The sequence below is a fragment of the Manis pentadactyla genome, chromosome 11, assembly GCF_030020395.1.
Source record: "Manis pentadactyla isolate mManPen7 chromosome 11, mManPen7.hap1, whole genome shotgun sequence".
Classification (NCBI taxonomy): domain Eukaryota; kingdom Metazoa; phylum Chordata; class Mammalia; order Pholidota; family Manidae; genus Manis; species Manis pentadactyla.
The window spans coordinates 2,539,747-2,559,276 of NC_080029.1; the positions used below are offsets into that span (position 1 = coordinate 2,539,747).

The window sequence follows — 19,530 nt, forward strand, 5'->3', positions numbered from 1 at the left end:
AGGACATAAATACTAGGGGAATGGGGCTTCCTGGGGGCATCTCAGAGGCTGCCCACCACGGAGATATAGTAGGAACCACAAACCAAGAACCCCAAGAACCATGAAGAAATGGATGGATTCCACATGCAAAATCTGCCAAAAAGAGCAGGCATTTCATGCAAAAAATCAAATATCATTTCAAACCATCCCCCAAAAAGTCTTCAGTATCACCAGCAATCTGAATGATACAAATGGAAGCCACAACGTGTTGGCAAGAAAAAAATCCACCCGTACCCTGAGTTGCTGATCATTTGGAACATCATCAGAAGCACTCAGCCTGCTTGCGGTTTTGTGGATGTTTTGGCCACTTTGAAACCAGTCTCACATTCCTGTGTTCTGCTGAGTACACACCTAGCCCACTGCCCAGGCTCAAACTGCAAGAAGACTTGAGATTTTACCACCACTTGCAAGCTAAGAGTCCACCTGCCCTGCTTTCATGGGTCCCTCACCCGGCACAGTGCTTCCAGGTACCACAACCCCCAGACAAGTGGTCCTATTTGCTTGCAATTTCACTGGAGAGCTATTTAGGTCTCACGTGATTCCAGAGGGACTCAGGCAACTTGTGTGTAACATACCTAAGTTAGAAAGAAAATTTGTGTGTCTTTAATTTCATGTATATTTGTGTGTGTGTGTGCATACACAACGTAGAAACTGCTTCAAACATTTTCCTGGGCTCACAGTTGCTGCCCATGTGAGCCTGATCACTTATCACGTTGACCAGTCAGCCAGGAACACCCCTGAGTTCTAAGCTGAAATTTGGGTCTCAGTGGGAGTGTCTGACGCAGGCCTAGGAATCTAAAGGAAGAAATGGCTATTTCTGAATTTCTTCCTAAGTTGAGCCTGGTATCCAGAGGAACTGGGATCAAGGACATAAAACCTCCCAAGAGACTTCAGCAGAGGTGGTGGAGTCAGAAAGACTGAGCGTCCCAGCGGGGCTGGTGGGACCAGGGATGTTCCCCCAGCTAGTAGTTTTGAGCCCAAGCTCTCAGGGCTACGATCGCCCAACACAGCCCGGGAACAGTCTTGGCTTTTGGGCTCTGCTCCAGCGGAGGAAGCGGCAGCTTCAGACAAAGCAGGCTGAGGCCAGGAAGGTGCTGTGCCCCCGTCCCATGTCTCCTTCCTCTCTACCCTGGGTTTGAAATTCCCCTTAAAAGAAATGATGGTCCTGGAGGGGGTTGTGAGGAGACACTGCTAGAGCGATCCCAGAATACAGAGTCGGAGGAGGGGAGTGAGTAAGCTGGGACTCAAGGCTTCAAAAGTTAAGTGCCCCACTCCCAGGTCCTCAGGTAGGAAGAGACACAGCCAGGCCGTGTCCCAGCCAACCCACTCCTCTGGCCAGTTGGCTGTCAGTCACTGTTACGTTTTAAAATATAGATATTTTTACTGTTAAGATAAAATCCATCCTTCTATTCAAACATCATATACAATATAAACTGCCAGAGCCTTGTATAACCACCACTTTCTAGATAACTTTCCTTTAACAAAATTAATTATTTCAGGTCACAGGCACAGTTCTGAGCTTTCTTGTTTTTTTCCGAAGGATGTTTAAATGGTGCAGTTAAGTTCCTAGATTTGAAAAACTTGTTGTAGTGGATGAGGTAAAATCATTAATTTGTGTGAATAAGCCCAGTCAGCTCATACAAAGACAAAATTTCTAAGTTATAAAACAATCAAAATTTTTAACCAGTCTCTTGTATCACTATGTGAAAACCATATGGAAAGATTCTTACGTTTTGCTTCTATTTCAGGACCAGCAGTGTTTTAACTACGCCGTTATCAGAGGAATTTTCCCCCTCTGGCGAACAGCAAGACTCCGTGCTGAGAGCACTTTGCAAACCCACACGGAGATGGGGCGCCGTGACCCTCTCCTTGCGAACTTGTGTGCTGCAAACTGACCGAAAGCGAAGAGACCGTGTATGGAAACTTTAGGAATCGTAGCTTTAAGTATTAGAAAGACACATATTAAAAATTGTAAACTTATAAAGCCATTTTATTTTCACCCAATTTCCAGATAGAGAAATCGACCAGATGTCCATTACAAAACAAGGCAGGGCAAGCTATCTTGGTGTGAGTATACAGTCGGTTTTCCCCCTCCCAGAGTATACAATATCCCTTTCAAACCAAGGCTATGTATGTCATAACTATATTTAGAAATACAGAGAGGAAAATACTGCTGCTGCCAATTCAAGGTTGTGAAAAACGCATGAAAACCTCCTGCGGTCGAAAGCTTAAACTCTAATTCACGTTCGTCAATCAATTTCAAATGTGGGATGACACTGGAGGTATTAATTATAAGAAAAAGTCCAGTAACAAATTCCATTTTAAGAGAAGGGTACTCCATGCAGGGGAGAACAAATCGATTTTTGGTTTCTTCTTAGATCACCTGTCAGAGGTAAACAGTTGCAAAGTTCAAGAAATATTTGGGAAGATCTGCGGAGAGTCTGAAGCCCTGGTTTGAGTTATTATACAGAAGTAACTGCTGTGTCCGGCTGGATCATTTTCTTTAAAAAGTAGGGACACTGAGCTCCAGGAAGCACGAAAAGCGATGAACATACGCACTACAAACCAGCCGCTGCGGATCAGCCGATGAACCTTTCCGAAGGCCACGTGTCCTGGGCGTTCGTGGGGGCGGCCGGGGCCTGCACCTCGGGCGGGGCCAGAGCCTCCATCTCGCGCACCACCTGCGTGAACACCTGGTCCACCATCCGTTTGCTCTTGGCCGTGACCTCCAGGAACGGGCAGCGCCACTCGCGGGCCAGCGCGCGGCCGCGCGCCGTGAGCACCTGGCGCTCGGCGTCCAGGTCGGCCTTGGTGCCCACCAGCACGAGCGGCACGGCCCTGGGCCCCCGCAGCCGGCCCATGCGCTCCCGCAGCGGCCGCACCGCCTCGAACGAGGCCTCGCTGCACACGCTGTACAGCACCACGAAGCCGTCGCTGTTCTTGATGTAGAGGTCCTTGAGGGTGACCAGGTGCTCGGCGCCCACCGTGTCCACGATCTCCAGCAGCGCGGGCGCCGCGTTCACCTCGATCACCTTGCTGAAGAGCTCCTCCACCGACGGCTCGCACTGCTCGGGGAAGCTCCCGCAGGCGAACTGCGTGGCCAGCGCCGTCTTGCCCACCGCCACGCTCCCGAGCAGCACCACCCGATAGCCCTTGGCGGGTCGCGGGACCACGCCAGCCATGGCCGAGAGCTGCTGGCGGGGACCAGCGGCCGGAGCACAGCGGGGAATGGCGCGCGGGGGCGGGGCGAGGAGCGAAAGATGGGGTGGGGGAGGGGAAGGAGGGCGGAGGAGGGAGGGGCGAGGCGGGGAGGGGAGGGGGCCGAGGCGGGGGGGGGGGAGGGCCGCGCGCCGGGCTGCCGTGGGCGTCCAGGGTCGCGTGGCTCAGAGGTCACCCGCCCCGCCGCCGAGACTGGGGTCCCGGGAACCCGGCCCGCCCCGCCCCGGCCCCGCTCTGGCGCCGGCCTGACCCACGGACTCCGCGCCCGAGGCCTCCCCTCTCCCGGACCGCGCTCACGGTCCGTCCCGGGGTCCCCGGCCCTGCTCGGCCTCGGTCCCATATCCACTGGAAGGCCAGCTGGGCCCCTCCGCCCAGGGAACAGTCCCCGCCCCCCGCTCCCCCTTTGCAAGAAGAGCCCCTTTTCTGTCTGCGAGACCAGAAGGTAATCTGATCCCGTCCACGTCAACCGGGAAATGCAGGAATTTCTCCACCATTTCGGATCCAGCCTGGTGGCCTGAAGCCAGCCTGGCCTCACTCAAGGTCAGGCCCGGCTGGGCTGCGCAGCTGGGGCCCCGCTCTAGGCAGGGAGGACCCCAGGGAAGGGGAACCCGCGAGGGAGCCCCAGACTGGGGGTCCCAAGTGACTCAAGGCCCCCGTTCTGTGCCTGGGGCCCCTCACACCCCTGCCTTCACTCTGGCTCCATCTTGTCGCTGAGCAGAGCGACATTATAGAATGTAAGTCACATTTTCCTTTCCCACGTAAACCCGCCCTGGCTTTCCTGTCTCCTCCAGACCACATAACTCACCATCCAGACTTGGCCACTTGGACCTTGAGGTGTGCGCCCACCCATTCCCCTGGCAGTGGCGGAGCCGTAAAGTTCCCGTCAGCAGGCTGCGGAGTCACTTCTCAAGAGGGTCCTCCAGGTCTGAGTGCCCTGCGGCCTTTCTCAGGCGTCTACTGCCAGCTGCACAGCCTTCTTGGCTATTCCTTGATTTCCGAGGAGAAAGCCGGGGCGGTGGGACAGTGGGGGCTGGGCACAAAGTCCTGGGATCGTCCACCCGATTGAGCTCTGCCCCCTGTGCTCTAGGACTTCAGGGAACCTGCACGCCTAGCTGGAAGGGGGTATAGCCACACTTTCTCCCTGTGTTCCCGGTGCCAGTGAACTCCCTCATTCTGCTGCAGCCCTGGAGGGGGCAGGGCCCCAAGACTGACGGAGCTTGAATTCCCTGCCTCCCTGGAAGGCCAGGCTCAGGGACGAAGTGAAGCAGCAACAGGACGTGCCTCGCGCCTCTGTGTTTGTGTCGGCCACAGAGCACGCTTTCTATAAACAGCACAGAGAAATCCTTAACGTGCACAACGAACTGCGTGTTGAACACAACAACTCTATTTCTAAGTAGAGAAATCACGTAAGACTTTCTCTGACTGCAAAGTAACAAAACTGACCATGAATTTTAAAAATGGATGACTGCAAATATGCTCTGGAGAAAAGCAAGTTCAATCCAGGTTCCAACAACTTCCCAGTGGTAACTTTTGAGGGAGGACAGGCACCTCGCTGCCAAAAAAGCCCCAGAACACCCGAGGAAAAGCCACCCCGAGCCGCTGGAAACCCCAGGCAACAAAAACACATCCAGAAAATGGTAGATACTGGCATTTGCAAACATAAAGTATATTTTACATATTTAAAGAAAGAAAAAAGAAGCTTAAAAAATGAACAAGGAACAAGAGACTGCAAAGAATGGTCAAGTAGTTTGAAGGAGATTCTCCCCCACCCCAAAAGAAAAAATCTTCCAGAAATAGAAAAGTTAATAATTTACTATCTTAATTAACATGAAACACCCATTTATAGGTTAAACAATAAACATGACTGAGGAGAGTAATACGCACATTACTCAGAAACACGAATAATCCTGGGCCTGACTTTCATCATCAAATGCCCTGTGGCTGCAAAGAAACGGGCTCTTCCTGTTGCCGTGAGGCTATCAGACTGTCATGGAGCATCTTAAATTGACAGCTGGCTAATTTGAGTCTGTCATTACTATTTTTTGAAACCTTGTATAGCTGTTAATGTAAGTAGGCCAACCCCACCTCTGCCATATAAGCCATGCCTCACCTCATACCCATGCCAATCCTAATCCGCCCCTGCTGTGTCATGGCTGTGCCACAGGCCAAGGCTCACCAGCAATAGGTCCTCACAAGGGGCCCTCAAGGGTGTGTGATCTATCTTAGAAACCCACCCTGAGGTGGTGCTTTCTGGGGCTTCTGCTTCTGGTGCTAACTCTCCTAACTCAGGCTCCCTCCAAAAGCCGAATCTGTGACTTGGGACATGGTCTTGTGGGCAAATAGCTTATTTGTACTACTTTGGAAGTGATGTCAGGGATCAGGAATGAGGGCCCTGGAAGACAGAAACAAGGAAGGAGAAGATCCCATGTCACAGTGCATTCTGGAGTGACCACTTCTGTGGGGGTGCTCTGAGGAACCCTGTAGAATGCACCTCAGAATTGTCTGCTGAAGCGGGGCTAGTGTGTGTCCACTGGCACCCCTTCCTTATGGCTTCCCTCCCACTCCCGCCCTCCTCCAGGTGCGCCCATGTGCCCACTAGGGTGAGTGAGCTCCAGAAGCACCCCAAGAGCAGCAGTAGAGAGCAAGGGGGGTGCAGTGCAACTGAAGCAGGAGGTGGCTGGTTGCTGCAGCCAGAACTACAGCAAAAAGATGAGTCCAGTGTAGATGAGGTTAGGGTATAAAGGCGGGTGACTCAGTTTTTATTTTTTGACAAAGGAGACTCAAGATCATGTATACAAAGTTGTTAGCTTGTCACAGATGATTATCTGGGTTGGAGCAGATGGCTGTACTCGGCTGCCCTACTGACCTTCCTAATCCTTTACCGGGCTTGGTAGGTGGCCCGGTAAAGCCTCAGGCACCCCCCGACCCTACCCCGTGGGTGCAGTTCCTTGAAACTCATGGCATGGAGCCGCAGGCAGCACACTTCACACTGTTTTTCAGGCGCCCCTCTCCAGCCTCCTGGCTGGTCTCAGCATCTTGGTCTTGTGGAGCTGAGGAGCCTTTAACTGTCTCTGAGCCCTTGGCCTCAGACCAGAGGGAATCTCTCTGACATCCAGGTCTTCCCAAGTTGGAGGAACTGGGATCTCAGTGCGTCTAGGCACCGAGAAGACCAGCATTCTTGGGAAGGCAGCAGCTGCTGCTGGCGTCTGCAGAGAACAACTGCGTGAGCCTCCCGGGAGAAGCGAACAGAGGCGCACCCTGACATGCGGGAAATGCTGCGAACGTGCTGGGCGGCCTCCGCCCAGGCAAAGGTGGGCGCAGCCGTGGCCCAGCAGAGGTCATTACTCCCTTTCTGGCAACAAAGTAGGTTAGATCACTGGAAAAGATCTTCTGAGACTAGAAATTCTGAACAAACCATTATGAAATTTTTTATTGCATAGATGCAACGGTGGAACAAAGGAAATGCCCCCAAGTGCTGAAAACCAAAATGGTAGCCTCCTGGGGAATTTGCCCAATCCTGGTGACCAAGAGCTTTGGGTTTAATGGACACAGGAGACAAGGCTTTGAGCCTTTATGAATTTCCTTGTTAGAACTAGAACTCCCGTGCAAAGTGTGCACCATTGAAGGGCCATATCCTCAGTGAATGAGTGAATTAGAACATTTATTTCTAATTATCAGCAAAATGAGATGAGAAAGAAACTGTCCCATCCAGCCAGGGCTCTTGCTAGAACAAAAAATAAAAAGACCTGCTCTAAGATTTTAAGGAGAGCAGGTCCTCAGGGGGGCTCTGGTTTAAATTGAGTGTCCCTTTGAGGTCCTGCAAACAGCAAGCTGGGGAATTAACATTAAGTGGGCCCAGTTGGTAGCTCCTTAAAGCTCCCAGCAATGACCCCCAGTGTCTCCAGGAAGAAGCACCTTCAGCCAGCCTCCAGGAATCCTCTCAGATGAAGCTCCTGGGCCAAAGTTACACAACAGAAGAGGGAACAAAGCCTCCAAGCAAGAGCCAGACAAACAGCCTAACTTCCAGGCAGTAGGATTGCCAGATAAAAGACATCCTGTGTAATTTAGAAAACAAAAAACAAATTAGAGAGATGAGAAACAAATGGGATGCTAACCAATAACACTGGCTTCTGCAGAATACTGGAGTTAACAAGATGGGAGGCAACAGGGACTGATGTGAAATTCAGTCTGTCTTTGTGGGGTGCAGCCTGCTCAGGAATTTCCTTCCACAACTTGCCCTGTGGACATTTCGTTCCAGCACCAGACCTGGAGGCTCCCCACAAGTGTCCCCATTTATAGCATCTGGCAGAGTTCTGCTTCTAAGGGGAGACCTGGGTAAAGCAGCCGCCTCTCAGAGGGAGCCCGGGACCCGGCTGGAGTTCCTCCCAGTGCTGGTTCCTTCTGGCCCTGAGAGCGCCTGCCCTGCGAGCTGGGCATTTCCTGACAGAGTGAGTGAAGAGATGGTCATCCGTCTCAGTTCACACTACCTCTGTATTCAGAACATCACCACGGGGGTCAGAATCTCCAGTTTCTAACAAAGTTTGCTCTGTAAACTTTGTGTAAGAGAACAGACAACAGCATGACTTAGAATGGGTCACTTGCTTAAGGGAAGCATTCTTCGTTCTGGGCCAAACTGTGAATCGTCTTTTGTTTGTCTCTCTGGAGGTTTTCCCACCAATTTCTTACCATGGAGCAATGGGCCTTTGCCATGGTGCCAGGTGGACCCTTTGAAAGGAGGAGAGAGTGCATGGCTAGAGGACAGGAGAAGGGGCAGGCCCCGTGTCCCCAGTGGCTTGTTCCTTTGTTGCTTCCTTTATTCTGTCAATCTGTGGGGAAAATGGGAGTTCCTGGGCCAGGATCCTCCCCTGACTCTGAACTACTTGGTGGTGTAACTGGCCTACTGCTAGGCTCCTGCTCCCACACCCGTGGGCAATGAGCTGTTCTTGACTGAGTCGCTATATGAAGAGCTCTGCCCAGGGCTCTGGACGGGGCAGGCAGAGGAGGGTCATGGACCTGCAGACTGCTGGCTGTAGCCATCCTAGTGCTCGACCTACCGCAGGGAGAACAAAGCCTGGTGTAACCCCTTTTACCACAAGAACGTCCCGTTGTTATTTCTCGGTCTCACTGAATCCGTAGTGAACTGTGGGGGGGGGCGGGCTGTGACCCTCAGGTAAGACACCATCACTTCCACATTTCAGCGCCTCTCCTCCTGCAGGCCCTTTGGAAGCCTGAAGCCAGGAGGCCCACAGCAGCCCTTTGCCCTTCCCACCCAGTCTGGGACAGCCCGGCTGGAGGTGGGGGGACAGGGTGGCCACTCGTTCCAGCTCCTCCAGCATCCGGCCCACGGGTGGGAAAGAGCTACCCGGCACCGTGCTCGCTGGGGCGGTCCCTGCTCCGCTGGCCCGGAGGACGCCTCTGGTCCGCACTGACGCCGGGATCGCTCCCCGCACACCCCCACCCCAGGACCTGCCAGGTAGCGTGCGGCCCACGGCAGCTCCGGGCCGGGGTCCCCAGGAAGCCAGGGCACTGCGGGTCCTGGGACCAGGAGGGATGGGGGTGGGGAAGGGCGCAGCTGGGCCAGGGGCGGGGCAGGGTCGTCTCCAAGATCACCTGTCAGCAGGCTCCAGTGTCCTCGGGACCCCATTCTGCACCGGCCCCTTCCTCGGACCCTGCGTTTCCTTCTCCGTCCCCGGAAGGGAGGAGCGGGCCACATTTCTGCTGCCTGCCAAGCCCCAAGCGTCCCCACTGCCTGCCACCTCGGGAGCAGAATCCGCAGGCTCCAGTGGAAGGGGGCCCTGGGATTCTGGAGTCCTGGGGGGCTGCTGTCAGGAGGAGTCCCTGCCAAGTTACCCCCTCCAGGCCTGCCAAGCAGCTCCCAGTCCAGAGGGGCTCCAGCTGTGGGGTACATGCTGGGTCCTTGGCCCATCTTTGGAGAATAAAGGCTGGGGCCCTGCCCACCGGCCCCTGTCTCTGTCCCCCCCAACTGTTCTCCAGCAAGAACTGTGTCTACTTCCCCTCCCCGCCAGCCCGGCAGGCCCATCTGTACAGCCCTTTGTCTTCACCCACCCTAGCACAGGCGTGCAGGGAGCTGTCCCCGCCTCCCCCAGCCTCCCCCACTGGCCTCTACCCACCCCATCCCACCATGGGCCCTAGGCCAGTCCCTGACCCTGTGCCATGTTCCAAGTGGTACCCTTGTCCTGCACCACATTCTAAGAAGAGCACCTTCTGTCTGGGGCCCAGAGGTAGTTTGGTCTCTTCAAAGATAACCCAGGAAATGTAGAGTCTTGGTAATTTCAGATCTGCTGTGGTGTCCAGAAGCCAGGTTGGCCTTGCTCAAGGTCAGGCTTGTCCCACCGGTGTAGGTGGATTCCCCCTCACGCTGGCAGGGAGGACCCTGGGCTTAAGGGCAGATGAAGGGGAGTCTGCCAGGGAACTTCAGATAGTCCTAAATCATCTGTGCCCACCTTCTGTGCTGGGGTTCCCCCAAAGCCGTCCACTCTGACCCCCTGCAGCCGTTTCCTCAAGGGATCTTTTAAACATGTAAATCATGACACATCACTCCTGTCATCCTTTGATAAAGTCCTTTCACCAGGATTCTTTGGAAGTCCCTGCTGTGTCTACCCCTTCCCTTCACTGCTTTAGTCCCATCCCCTGCCAGGAGCCCCCACGCATCCCAGCATCTATCTGTCCATGAGCCCACCTTCTTATGCCTACCCTGGGGCCTATGCACCAGCTGTCCCTGTACTGGTGGGGTCCTGCTGTGATCTGCATGGAGTTCGCTCCCAGGTCTTTCAAGGCTCTGATCAAGTGTCCCCTCGCAGAGAACTCTAGCTCCTGGCCTCCCACCCCAACCTGATCCCCCTCCCCACAGCTGCTCACAAGGCAAATTAGAGATTAGAAGTGAAAAAGAGGACAAACACAGCATTGATGTGGCATGCAGACAAAGCAGTCCCAAGGGAAAAATCGATAGGGTTACAATCTTACACTAAAAAACAGAGCTCAGGTCAACAACCTAACTTCACAACCTGAACCCAAAGCTAGTAGAAGGAAGGAAATACAGAACAGAGATAAGTGAAATAGAGAATAGAAAAAATAAAAACCAGTAACGGAAAACAATAGTTTGTTCTTTAAGCAGATCATCTACCTAAATGTCAATTTTGTTGGACTAAGAAAAAGACTCAAATTACTAAATGAGATATGAAAGTGGGGACACTACTTGATTTTGCAGAAATAAGGATTATTTGGAGAAGTAGGAACAATTATGTGCAAACAAATAGGATAGCCTAGATGAAATGAACAAATGGTGACACTTGGAACATGAAGCCATTTGGAGCTGTTTTATGCCAGCTTCTCAAGTAGGACCTGTTGAGCCAAATATTAGACTTTAAGGAAAAGGCTCATCACAAGCTCACCACAAACAGGACAAACGCAGCTGAAGCCATTCGGTCATTTAGAGTCAGCTAATTAAGTGTCCTTGAGTCGAGCAGTTTATTTCTGGATGAAGATGCAGGGAGCCGCGCTCAGTCCGCTGTGTCTGTGGGGATCGCAGCAGGGGCTCCTGGGAGCCTGTGCCCCAAGTCCATTCCCTAGAGGTTCAGTGGCTCAGGGGCTGCTGCAGTCATGGGCGGCTCGTCAGGCATCTTCTTCCAGAAGTTTCTATATCTGACCTGTAAGTTTGAGGGAGAAGAAACCCCACGTTGATGACATCACCCAGCTTCATTAATTGCTATCACAACCCCTAATGTCACTGTGGATAAAATGAGAGTTCCTGTGGCCAGGATTCTCACCTGGCCGTGGTTGACTAGCTCACTGCACACCTGTGGGCAATACATGGCTGTGGACTCTATATAAAGAGCTCCACCCAGTGCTCTGGGCATGACATGGTGGCAGGGCTGCAAGGCTGCAGGAGAGCAGAGGCTGGAGTGGCGGCAGCGCCAAGGACAGAGGCCCAGAGGAAGGCTGTGCAGGATGACTGTGAGGACAGAGGGGCCCAGAGGACAGCCGTGACGACAGAGAGGCCCAGAGGCAGAGACCGGCTTGCTGTCTGCAGACTTGCTCTGAGTGAACAGGATTTTGGTGACTGACCTGCCACCTGGAAATAAAGTTGGGTATAACCCTTTCACCCCAAGAATGTTTTGCTGTCATTTTCTTTGGTCACACTGAATCCATAGCGAACTTGCCTGGGGCTGAAATCCATTGGCAAGACAGTCACACAACAGAGGATGGAGTCTCTTGACAACATGCTCAACGTGAGCATTTCAGCACTGACTATCCCAGGAATGGACACTGGTTGAACTTGCAGGTCGTTGGAGTTTATGCCATAACACACGTTCATCACCACTGACGGGTGCTTTAGACCTAGAAACTACTTTTAAAGTCAGGTCAGGCTAGTGTTTGAACAGCAACCTGAGATTGCTTCTACAAAAAATACACATGGTGGCATGTGCTCAGACATCCTTATCAATATTTACTGGAATGGACAGAACCAGGGGATGCCAACCATTTGATTTACCAGATTCTCTTGTTGCTGTATTGATACATGGGGCAGTTCCCAACAGGGCTGAGCTGAATAAACATCTGGAGAATGCAAAACAAATCATTACTTATCAGCTGTCTTTGTTTCCTACAAGGAGAGAATAAATCTTTGATGTAGACCAGTGGCCACCCGGGAAATCCAAGGAGAGGTCATTGTAAAGAAACCTTTTGGATGATGTCTGGCCTCTAATTTGGAACAGGCAAAATCAAGTAGTGAGCGGAATAGAAAGAAGCACAATTCGAGAGCCTGAAGCCAAGAAATAGTTCTTTTTATCTTAGAGACTAAACCCCACAAAGAGCTTGTTCAGAAAGCCAACTGAAGCTGTGTGGCCAGGACAATTCAAGGCCGTAAGAGTCACCAAGAGCCTGCTTTGGTCGTGAGAGACCACTTCTTCTTGAGTTTAGTTTGTCCTGTACCAGACATGAGGGTTGTACCAGCTTGAGGTTTTTGATCATGAAATGTTCTGTTTTGCCCTAAGGGATTCCCAAGGCTTTAATCGCCAATAAATATCCTATCACCACAGAGCCAACTTGGTTAGTTTTAACACTTTTTTCAACTGCTTGGCAGGAACAGAGGACTCAGGGATGTGATCCTCTGCCCCTGCGTACTGTCACTTTGGGAATTCCTCAGGTGGGTCCCGTCGTCTTTCCCACTCGGGCCCAGGCTTGAGGACACTTGAGGGTCTCTCTCTTGAGTTTTGTTTTTTAAAGCACACTTGTTAGCTTGGATTGTACACTACTAAGTGTACTGACACCACCAAAGGCGCCTGCGCGTCCTTTAGAGGCACCCTGGAAAGCCCGGGGCTCCTGACACACGGGGAGAGAGCAGGCGCGCCTCACCGGGGGCTGTCTTGGTGGCTCGTGTTTGGACTCAGTTTGTCCAGATCTAAAGAACATTCTTAGACTGAGCTAGCTGGGGATCAGCCCAAAGACTTGAAGATAATGAGGTGTCTGCGCATCACGCTGGGGCTCACCTCCCCTTCGCCTTTCCCCGTGTCACCCAGGGGAAGCTGGCTCTGTCCTGCCCACACCTCAGGCACTGGAGACCCACCTGGGGCTTGGCCTCACCTGCAGGCCTGAGCTCTGTGGGGCCACTTTCGCCCCCGCCCACAGAGCCTCCGTTGCAAGGGAGGCTGTCACCCACCCTGGGCTGCCTGTGCCACCAGGCCGTATCACTCAGCACAGCCGGGGGCCAGGTGAGACTGCACACATGCCCCCACCTGAGCACACCTGAGGGTCGTCCAGGAGCAGGCCTGTGTCAGATGCGATTCAGCCATACCAGAGAGGAATCAGCCCAGCTTGCCTCCCCCAGGAAGGCCTCCCGATGGCCTGGCCCTGGGCCCTCTGGGCTACAGCCTGGATAAGGCCAGGTGTGGCAGGTCTAGGGCTGCCACAGGCTGGTTCCCCTGGCCTACCCCCTGCCCGCCCCTGCCCACTGCTCCCCAGCAAGCCGCTGGGGCCACAAGGTGCTGAGAGAATGCAGGCGATTCTCCTCCTGACACCCTGGCACCAGGGGCCAGCCCCCTGCAGGGGTGCCAGCTGGGGAACCTCTGAGGCAGAGCATGGCCACTGCTGGCAGAGGGAGCTGGAGCCCCTTCCCAGACCCCTGCCCCACTGGGGCAGCCTCTGCGGGGAATGCGGGCAGCCAGACAGCAGCTTTCCCAGCTGCAGGTCAGAGAGCTGGACACAGGAGTAACAGCGCCCAGATAGCGGACTCAGGACAGCCTGGCAAGGGAGGAGAATGGGACGAAGAGCATGACGCTATGGGGAGGGGCGGGGTGCTAATTCTCTGGAGAGAGAGAGACACAGCAGAGGACTTCCTGGAGGAGTGGCACCTGTCACAGCCAGGCCTATGGGGCCACCGGGAGCCAAGGGCACACAGGTGTCAGGGACAACGAACCATAGCCAGGGCCTGGGACCCCCAAGGGCCAGTTTGCTCTAAGGAAGAGGCCACAGCAGAGACCACATGGGTGGCAGTCAGACAGAAGGCAGGTGAGATGGGGGCGGGGGCTGACCCAGGGCCCGATGCTAGTGGGAGAGGTAGGTGGAGGAAGGGGACAGTGACTGGCTCCCAGGCCGAGGGAGGCCCTCCCGGGCCCTCCCTACTCCAGACACAGCACCACAGCTCAGGTCAGGGGGCCCCCCACCCTCAGACTGAGTCCCACTGGGCTCAGCACTTCCCGGCAGGAGAGGAGAGAGGACAGGCGAGGTCAGTGTGCATCCAGGTCCCAGCCCTCACGGGTGCCTGAGGCAGCCTCTCTGCCCCCAGGGTGCAGGCTGGCAGACGAGGGAGGGGAGCTGAGGCCCGGGCCAAGTGCCTGCTCCCCTGACCCCCTCCGTCAGAGCCCCAGAGCCCCAGGGAAAGAGCCCAGGTACCAGGGTCAATGGCAGGGAGGGGACTGAGGGGCAGCAATGCCCCAGGCTGAGACCGTGGGCAGGACACAGGTTTCTGGGCCTCAGTGTCCCCGTCTTGTGTTGGGGGGCCCAGAGGTGCTCTGGTGAAGCCGAGCTCTGACTTGCCCACACCTGTGTCACCACCGCCCCTGCTTTCTTCTCAAGGGGCAGAGGGGCCCCCAGCCTGGGGTGGCCCACAGCGTCCCTGCCGGTGCCTGCGGTCCAGTCACCCCCTCTCTCACGGTCCCTCAGGGCCCACCTGCCTGCATAAGAACAGCTCAGGCCTGGCCTCTCCGTCCATGCCCACAGGCCAGGCTGGGCACAGGGGCTCAGAGGAAGGCCTGTGGTCTCTCCCCAGGGGCTCAGAGTGGTGACCCTGAGCCTCCTGGCCAGTGGGGGTGGGGCATGGGCATCTGTCATCCTTTCTCCCAGCAGCACCAAGCCTGAAATAGCAGTGGCTTCAGAGGGGGAACTGAGGCTCAGACAGGGGAGGAGGGCATTCAGGGTCATGGGCAGGAGCCATTGAGGAGGCAGCAAAGAAGCCCTCACAGCTCAGGGGAGCCCCTGAGAACTCCATAGCCATCACAGCTCTGAGTCTGAACCCAGCCCCCACCCAGTCAGGGCAAAGGGCATATGGATCTTCGCCCATGAATCTGCGTCCCCTCAAGCAGAAGCCCAGAAGCTGGGGCCACACAGCCCCTCAGAGCCCCACCACCTCTGGGCCAACCTGAGCGACATCAGTTCTCCAGGGCAGAGCTGCAGCCTGGCAGGGTGCAGAGTCAGTGGGGAGACCCTGGGCTGGGGCTGCAGTCCTGCCAGGTGCCCAGGTTCATGGGACAGGCCTGGCCCTCCTGAGATCTCCTCCGGAGGACACTATCTCAGGACTGGTCTCTGGAAGATGTGGCCAGGGAAGGGGCAGCTGAGAGCGACCAGCTCATAGGCCTCTGGGCAGACAGCAGAGGTGGGGTGTAGTGAGGGGTGCCTCCAGAACAGGGCCCAGGAGGTCAGGGGGCAGGTGTGAGGAGGGCTGGGAAGAGGGGGGCGGCACTCACAGGCGAGCTGGCAGCCACCAGACAGAGGCTCCGGAGAGAGCCCCTCAGGCTAAAGGGCATCACCGCCTAAATGCCAGAGGAACCCCTCGGCGGCAGGGGAGGACGCCGCTCCAGCCCAGCCGGTGACCAGCCTCGCCCTGGGCCAGGAGCAGACTTGGGCCCCCCCGGCAGGACCAAACCTCCAGAGGATGATGACACAGCTTGTGTCCGGAACACACATTGTCCCGGACACTGTAGTGAATCCCTGAAGCACAGGGGTGTGGGGAAGGCCCCCCCAACTGTTCTATGAGGACAGCTGCCTGCCGCTTCACCCCAGATATGTCTGGCCTTGAGAAACCTGTTGTACCCATGGGAAAGGAGCTAGATAAGGGCCTTGAAGGCTAAATGCCTGGCCATGAAGGCCACACGCATGCACACCTTAAAACGTGTGTAACCGTGAATCAGCACTACAGCACTACAAGAAGCACAGCTGTGTGCAGAATAGAGTGGCCTGTTTGGGCGCCCTCCATGGCGACTCCCGCTGCCTTCTTTGCTCTTTGCATTGCCCCAAAACTTCAAAGGCAAGCCCTGGACCCCGACACTTGGCGCTGTGAGCAGGATGAGGTAGGTGGTCATGAGAGTAGCAGTCCTCCGGCTCCCCTGGACACGGAGGGGCGGCTGGAGGAGATGTGGCCCCCGGCCTCTATTTGGTACCCGGTGGCTGCACACTTGACCACGTGGGTGGTGCCAGAGGATTGGGGTCTGTACAGCTGACCCCAGAGGCTCTGTGGGTGGCGTTGGGAACGCTAGAGTCCCTGGCCCCTCAGGTGCACCGGGAGTCGGCTGGGCGAGTGGCGTGGACGTCCCGACGGTCATCCACCAGGTCGCTCGCACACCTGCGCACCAGCAGCAGCACGTGCAGAGTCTCCGAACGAAGGAGGAGGATCTAGAGCAATGGCTGGCGGCCACCCAGTGCATGTCACGGGGATCGCTGAGTCCTGCCCGTCATCGCAGGCGGGAATCCCCGAGAGCGGCACAGAGCCCGTGGTTGTGCACGCCCGCCCCTCCGTGCGTCAACGCGTGGAGGTACAGGATCCCGCAGGTGCAGGGGGATCTGGGTGGCCCCCAGAACGCTACTGGCAAGCGACATACATGACATATACGGCCACGGAATTGCGGGATTTGGCCAAGCAGTGTAAGCAACATTTGGGGGAATCTGTGCCTGCCTGGCTGTTGGGGCTGTGGGATGAGGGCACCGAGAATACTGAGCTCTCACCCGCTGAGGTGTTGCAACTCGCCAGCATAACAGCTGTGCCCTCTATGCGGCGCCTATTGTGGGGGCTAGGTGCACAGACCCACACACTGGCAATGAGACCCTGATTAACTGGTCAATGGCTGCAGCAAAGGCGGTGTGGGATACCGCAGGGGACATGCCGGACGGAGCGTGTAACAAAGTGGGGCATGTATCTGGAGTTGGTGCGCGTGCTCCGTGAAGTGGGTACGAGGCAGATGATGTTTGCTCCCCATTACCACAGTCCCAATGAAGAACTTTAACGTCTCCTATGAAAGATCTTGTTCTAGCCAACGGTCCCGCAGGGACCTTTGAACTGTTGCTGCGTTGCTAGTGCCATACACCGACCGCCCAATATATGAAGTGGTGTCAGCATTAGCCCGCTTGGGAGACGTAGAAGTAAAGTGACCTCAAGCAACCGAAGTGAGAACTACCGCGGTGAAGCAGCACAAAGGAAAAAAAAACAGCCAGGGCGAAAACAGCGCCGAGGACGGCCGTGGTAGGACCGCTGAAAGTGAGCCACAGCCAGGTGTGGACTGACCGTTCGGCTGCTGGTTTGGCTCATGAGAGCTTGATGGACAGACAGCCTTCAGAGGTCCTGACGGGACTATGGCCGCGGTTGCGTCCAGACCAACGCTATCGCCCACTGCCCCGTGGCAGGTGCGGGGAGCGCTGTGGCGGACCAGGAACCCGCGCCCTATGCGCTGACTGACTTCCTCCCCGACTAGGGGTGGGGCCGAGGTACCCGGTACACTGGACACCAGAGGATGGGGCCATTTGTTGAACTTGCCATTCACTGGTCCCCACAGAATATACAGAGGGTGTTGGCGCTGGTGGATACGGGTGCTGACTCCACCCTCCTCCATGGCCACCCGGATCGGTTCCGGGGCCCCTCTGCGGTCATAGAGGGGTATGGTGGGCAAACAGTGTGGGTGCGGCGAGTGACTCTGACTCTGAGAATTGGGCACCCGCCCCCACATCAGTACGCGGTTTATGTATCTCGATACCGGAATACATTCTAGGGGTGGATGTGCTGCACGGTCTGACAATGCAAACGACTCTGGGAGAGTTTCAGTTGTGTGTGCATGTTGTGAAAACAGTGTGGTGAGGTCATCCCCACCGCACACCTTTAGTGTTGCCACAGCCACCCGCACAGTGAACATTAAACAATACCGGCTGCCGGTGGGCAGGAGGAAACCAGCCAAACCATTTTGCGGTTGGAGGAAGTACACATTATCCGGCCGGCACACAGCCCTTTTAATTACCCCGTGTGGCCTGTGAAGAAGCCAGATGGCACTTGGAGAACGACAGTGGACCGTCGGGGATTAAATAAAATGACTGCCCCGCTTGCACGCTGCAGTACCGAACATTACTGACCTGATAGATAAGCTGACTGTGACTTCGGGGACTTATTGCTTTGTGTTGGATCTGGCTAGTGCCTTCTTTTCCATTGACATTGCCCCGGAAAGCCAGGATCAATTCACCTTCACATGGGAGGGCCGCCAGTGGACATTTGTGGTCCTCCCACAAGGATACTTGCACAGTCCTACTTTGTGTCACGGCTTGGTGACTAGTGGCCTGGCCACCTGGTTCCACCTGCCCTCGGTTCAGGTGTTCCATTGTGTAGATGAATGTTGCCTTCTGATTCTCTCCCAGATCTAGAAGCTGCGGCTCGCAGTTTGCACCAGGCCCTCCAGGGCTGGGGACGGGCCGTCAATGAAGACAAGGTGCCGGGACCTGGTTACTCTGTCAAGATCTTGGGTGTGTCTGGTTGGGTAAGACAAAAGTACTACCTGAAGCAGTGATTGATAAAATACAAGAGTAACCCCCCAGAAAATGTTAGGCAGCTACAAACATACGGAGGTCTGTTGGGGTATTGGGGAACGTTTATCCCTCACTTAGCCATGCTGCTGAAGCCACTGCATCCCTTATAAAGCGAGGGGAAACATGCGACTGGATGCCGGGGATAGAAAAGGCTTTTGCTGAGACAAAAGCAGCAGTGGCCGAGGCCCAGGCGCTGCGAGTCACTGACCCCTCCGCACCGTTCCTGCTGACGGTGTCTGGGTGGGTACGGGTGGGGATTATGGCAGAAACACGGGGCCCACAAAATCCCAATAGGATTTTGGTCTCAGCTGTGGAAGGGAGCTGAGACTCACTATTTGCTGTTGGAAAAACAGCTGGCAGCGTGTATGTGGCCTTACTGGCTCCTGAAGGAGTCACGGGAATGCAAGCAGTACAGGTGGTTACTGCCCTTCCGACTGAGGGGTGGGTGCGAGCCTGGGCCACAGCTCCCTGGACTGGGGCTGCCCAGACACCCACCCTGACCAGTGGGGAGCCTATTTAGAACAACAGGCTAGATTCTCTAAAAGCCCTTTCACAGGAATCGCAGCAAGTCTGCGACCATTAACTTTTGTGGTTGGACCCGCACCCACCTTACTGAGTGTGGAAGCACCAACGCTGTGCCCCTGTGAGGAGGGGACAGGGACACCACCAGTGGACGCCTGGTACACAGAGGGACCTGCAAAGGGCCACCCACCCACATGGGTGGCCGTCACAATTCAGCCCTTACAGGAAGAGTTCTGGTATGAGTCTGGAGTAGGGCGATCTAGCCAATGGGCTGAATTATAGGTGATGCGGCTTGTTTTGACTAGGGGATCAGGTAAAATAACCATTTGCACTGACAGTTGGGCTGCGTTTTGGGGCCTCACTGTCTGGCTGCCTCAGTGGGCAGTGTAGGCCTGGGGAATCGGCCATTGCCCACTGTAGGGACAAACGATGTGGAAGGACATGTGGACCCATGGGTTAAAGGAAGGGGCCCTAATACATTGTGTGTCAGGACACTGCCCAACACTAAGTCCTGTAAATGATGTGGCCAATGCCTTGGCCAGGACTCGTATGCTCCACGAATGCCCCCTATGGACATGGGGCCATGGTTGCATAAGAAACTAGGGCATGTAGGCCCTAGAACCATGGGTAAAGTTGCTCAGAGGTGGAACATTCTGCTGACGTTTGCTGACACAA

The 19,530-nt window shown here is 55.2% G+C and overlaps 1 protein-coding gene across 1 annotated transcript; it reads right to left on the bottom strand.

Annotated features, from left to right (window-relative positions):
* Positions 1 to 2,008: 2,008 nt before the first annotated feature.
* LOC118910691 (ras-related protein Rap-2c-like) lies at positions 2,009 to 3,312 on the bottom strand. The gene has a single exon (XM_036882070.2). It carries the CDS (start codon positions 3,219 to 3,221, stop codon positions 2,619 to 2,621), a length of 603 nt encoding a protein of 200 aa, XP_036737965.2. The 5' UTR covers positions 3,222 to 3,312; the 3' UTR covers positions 2,009 to 2,618.
* Positions 3,313 to 19,530: the final 16,218 nt, after the last annotated feature.

What these genes read in the sequence shown, in the direction of transcription:
- LOC118910691 (XM_036882070.2), bottom strand. Translation starts at nt 3,221, where the DNA reads ATGGCTGGCGTGGTCCCGCGACCCGCCAAGGGCTATCGGGTGGTGCTG.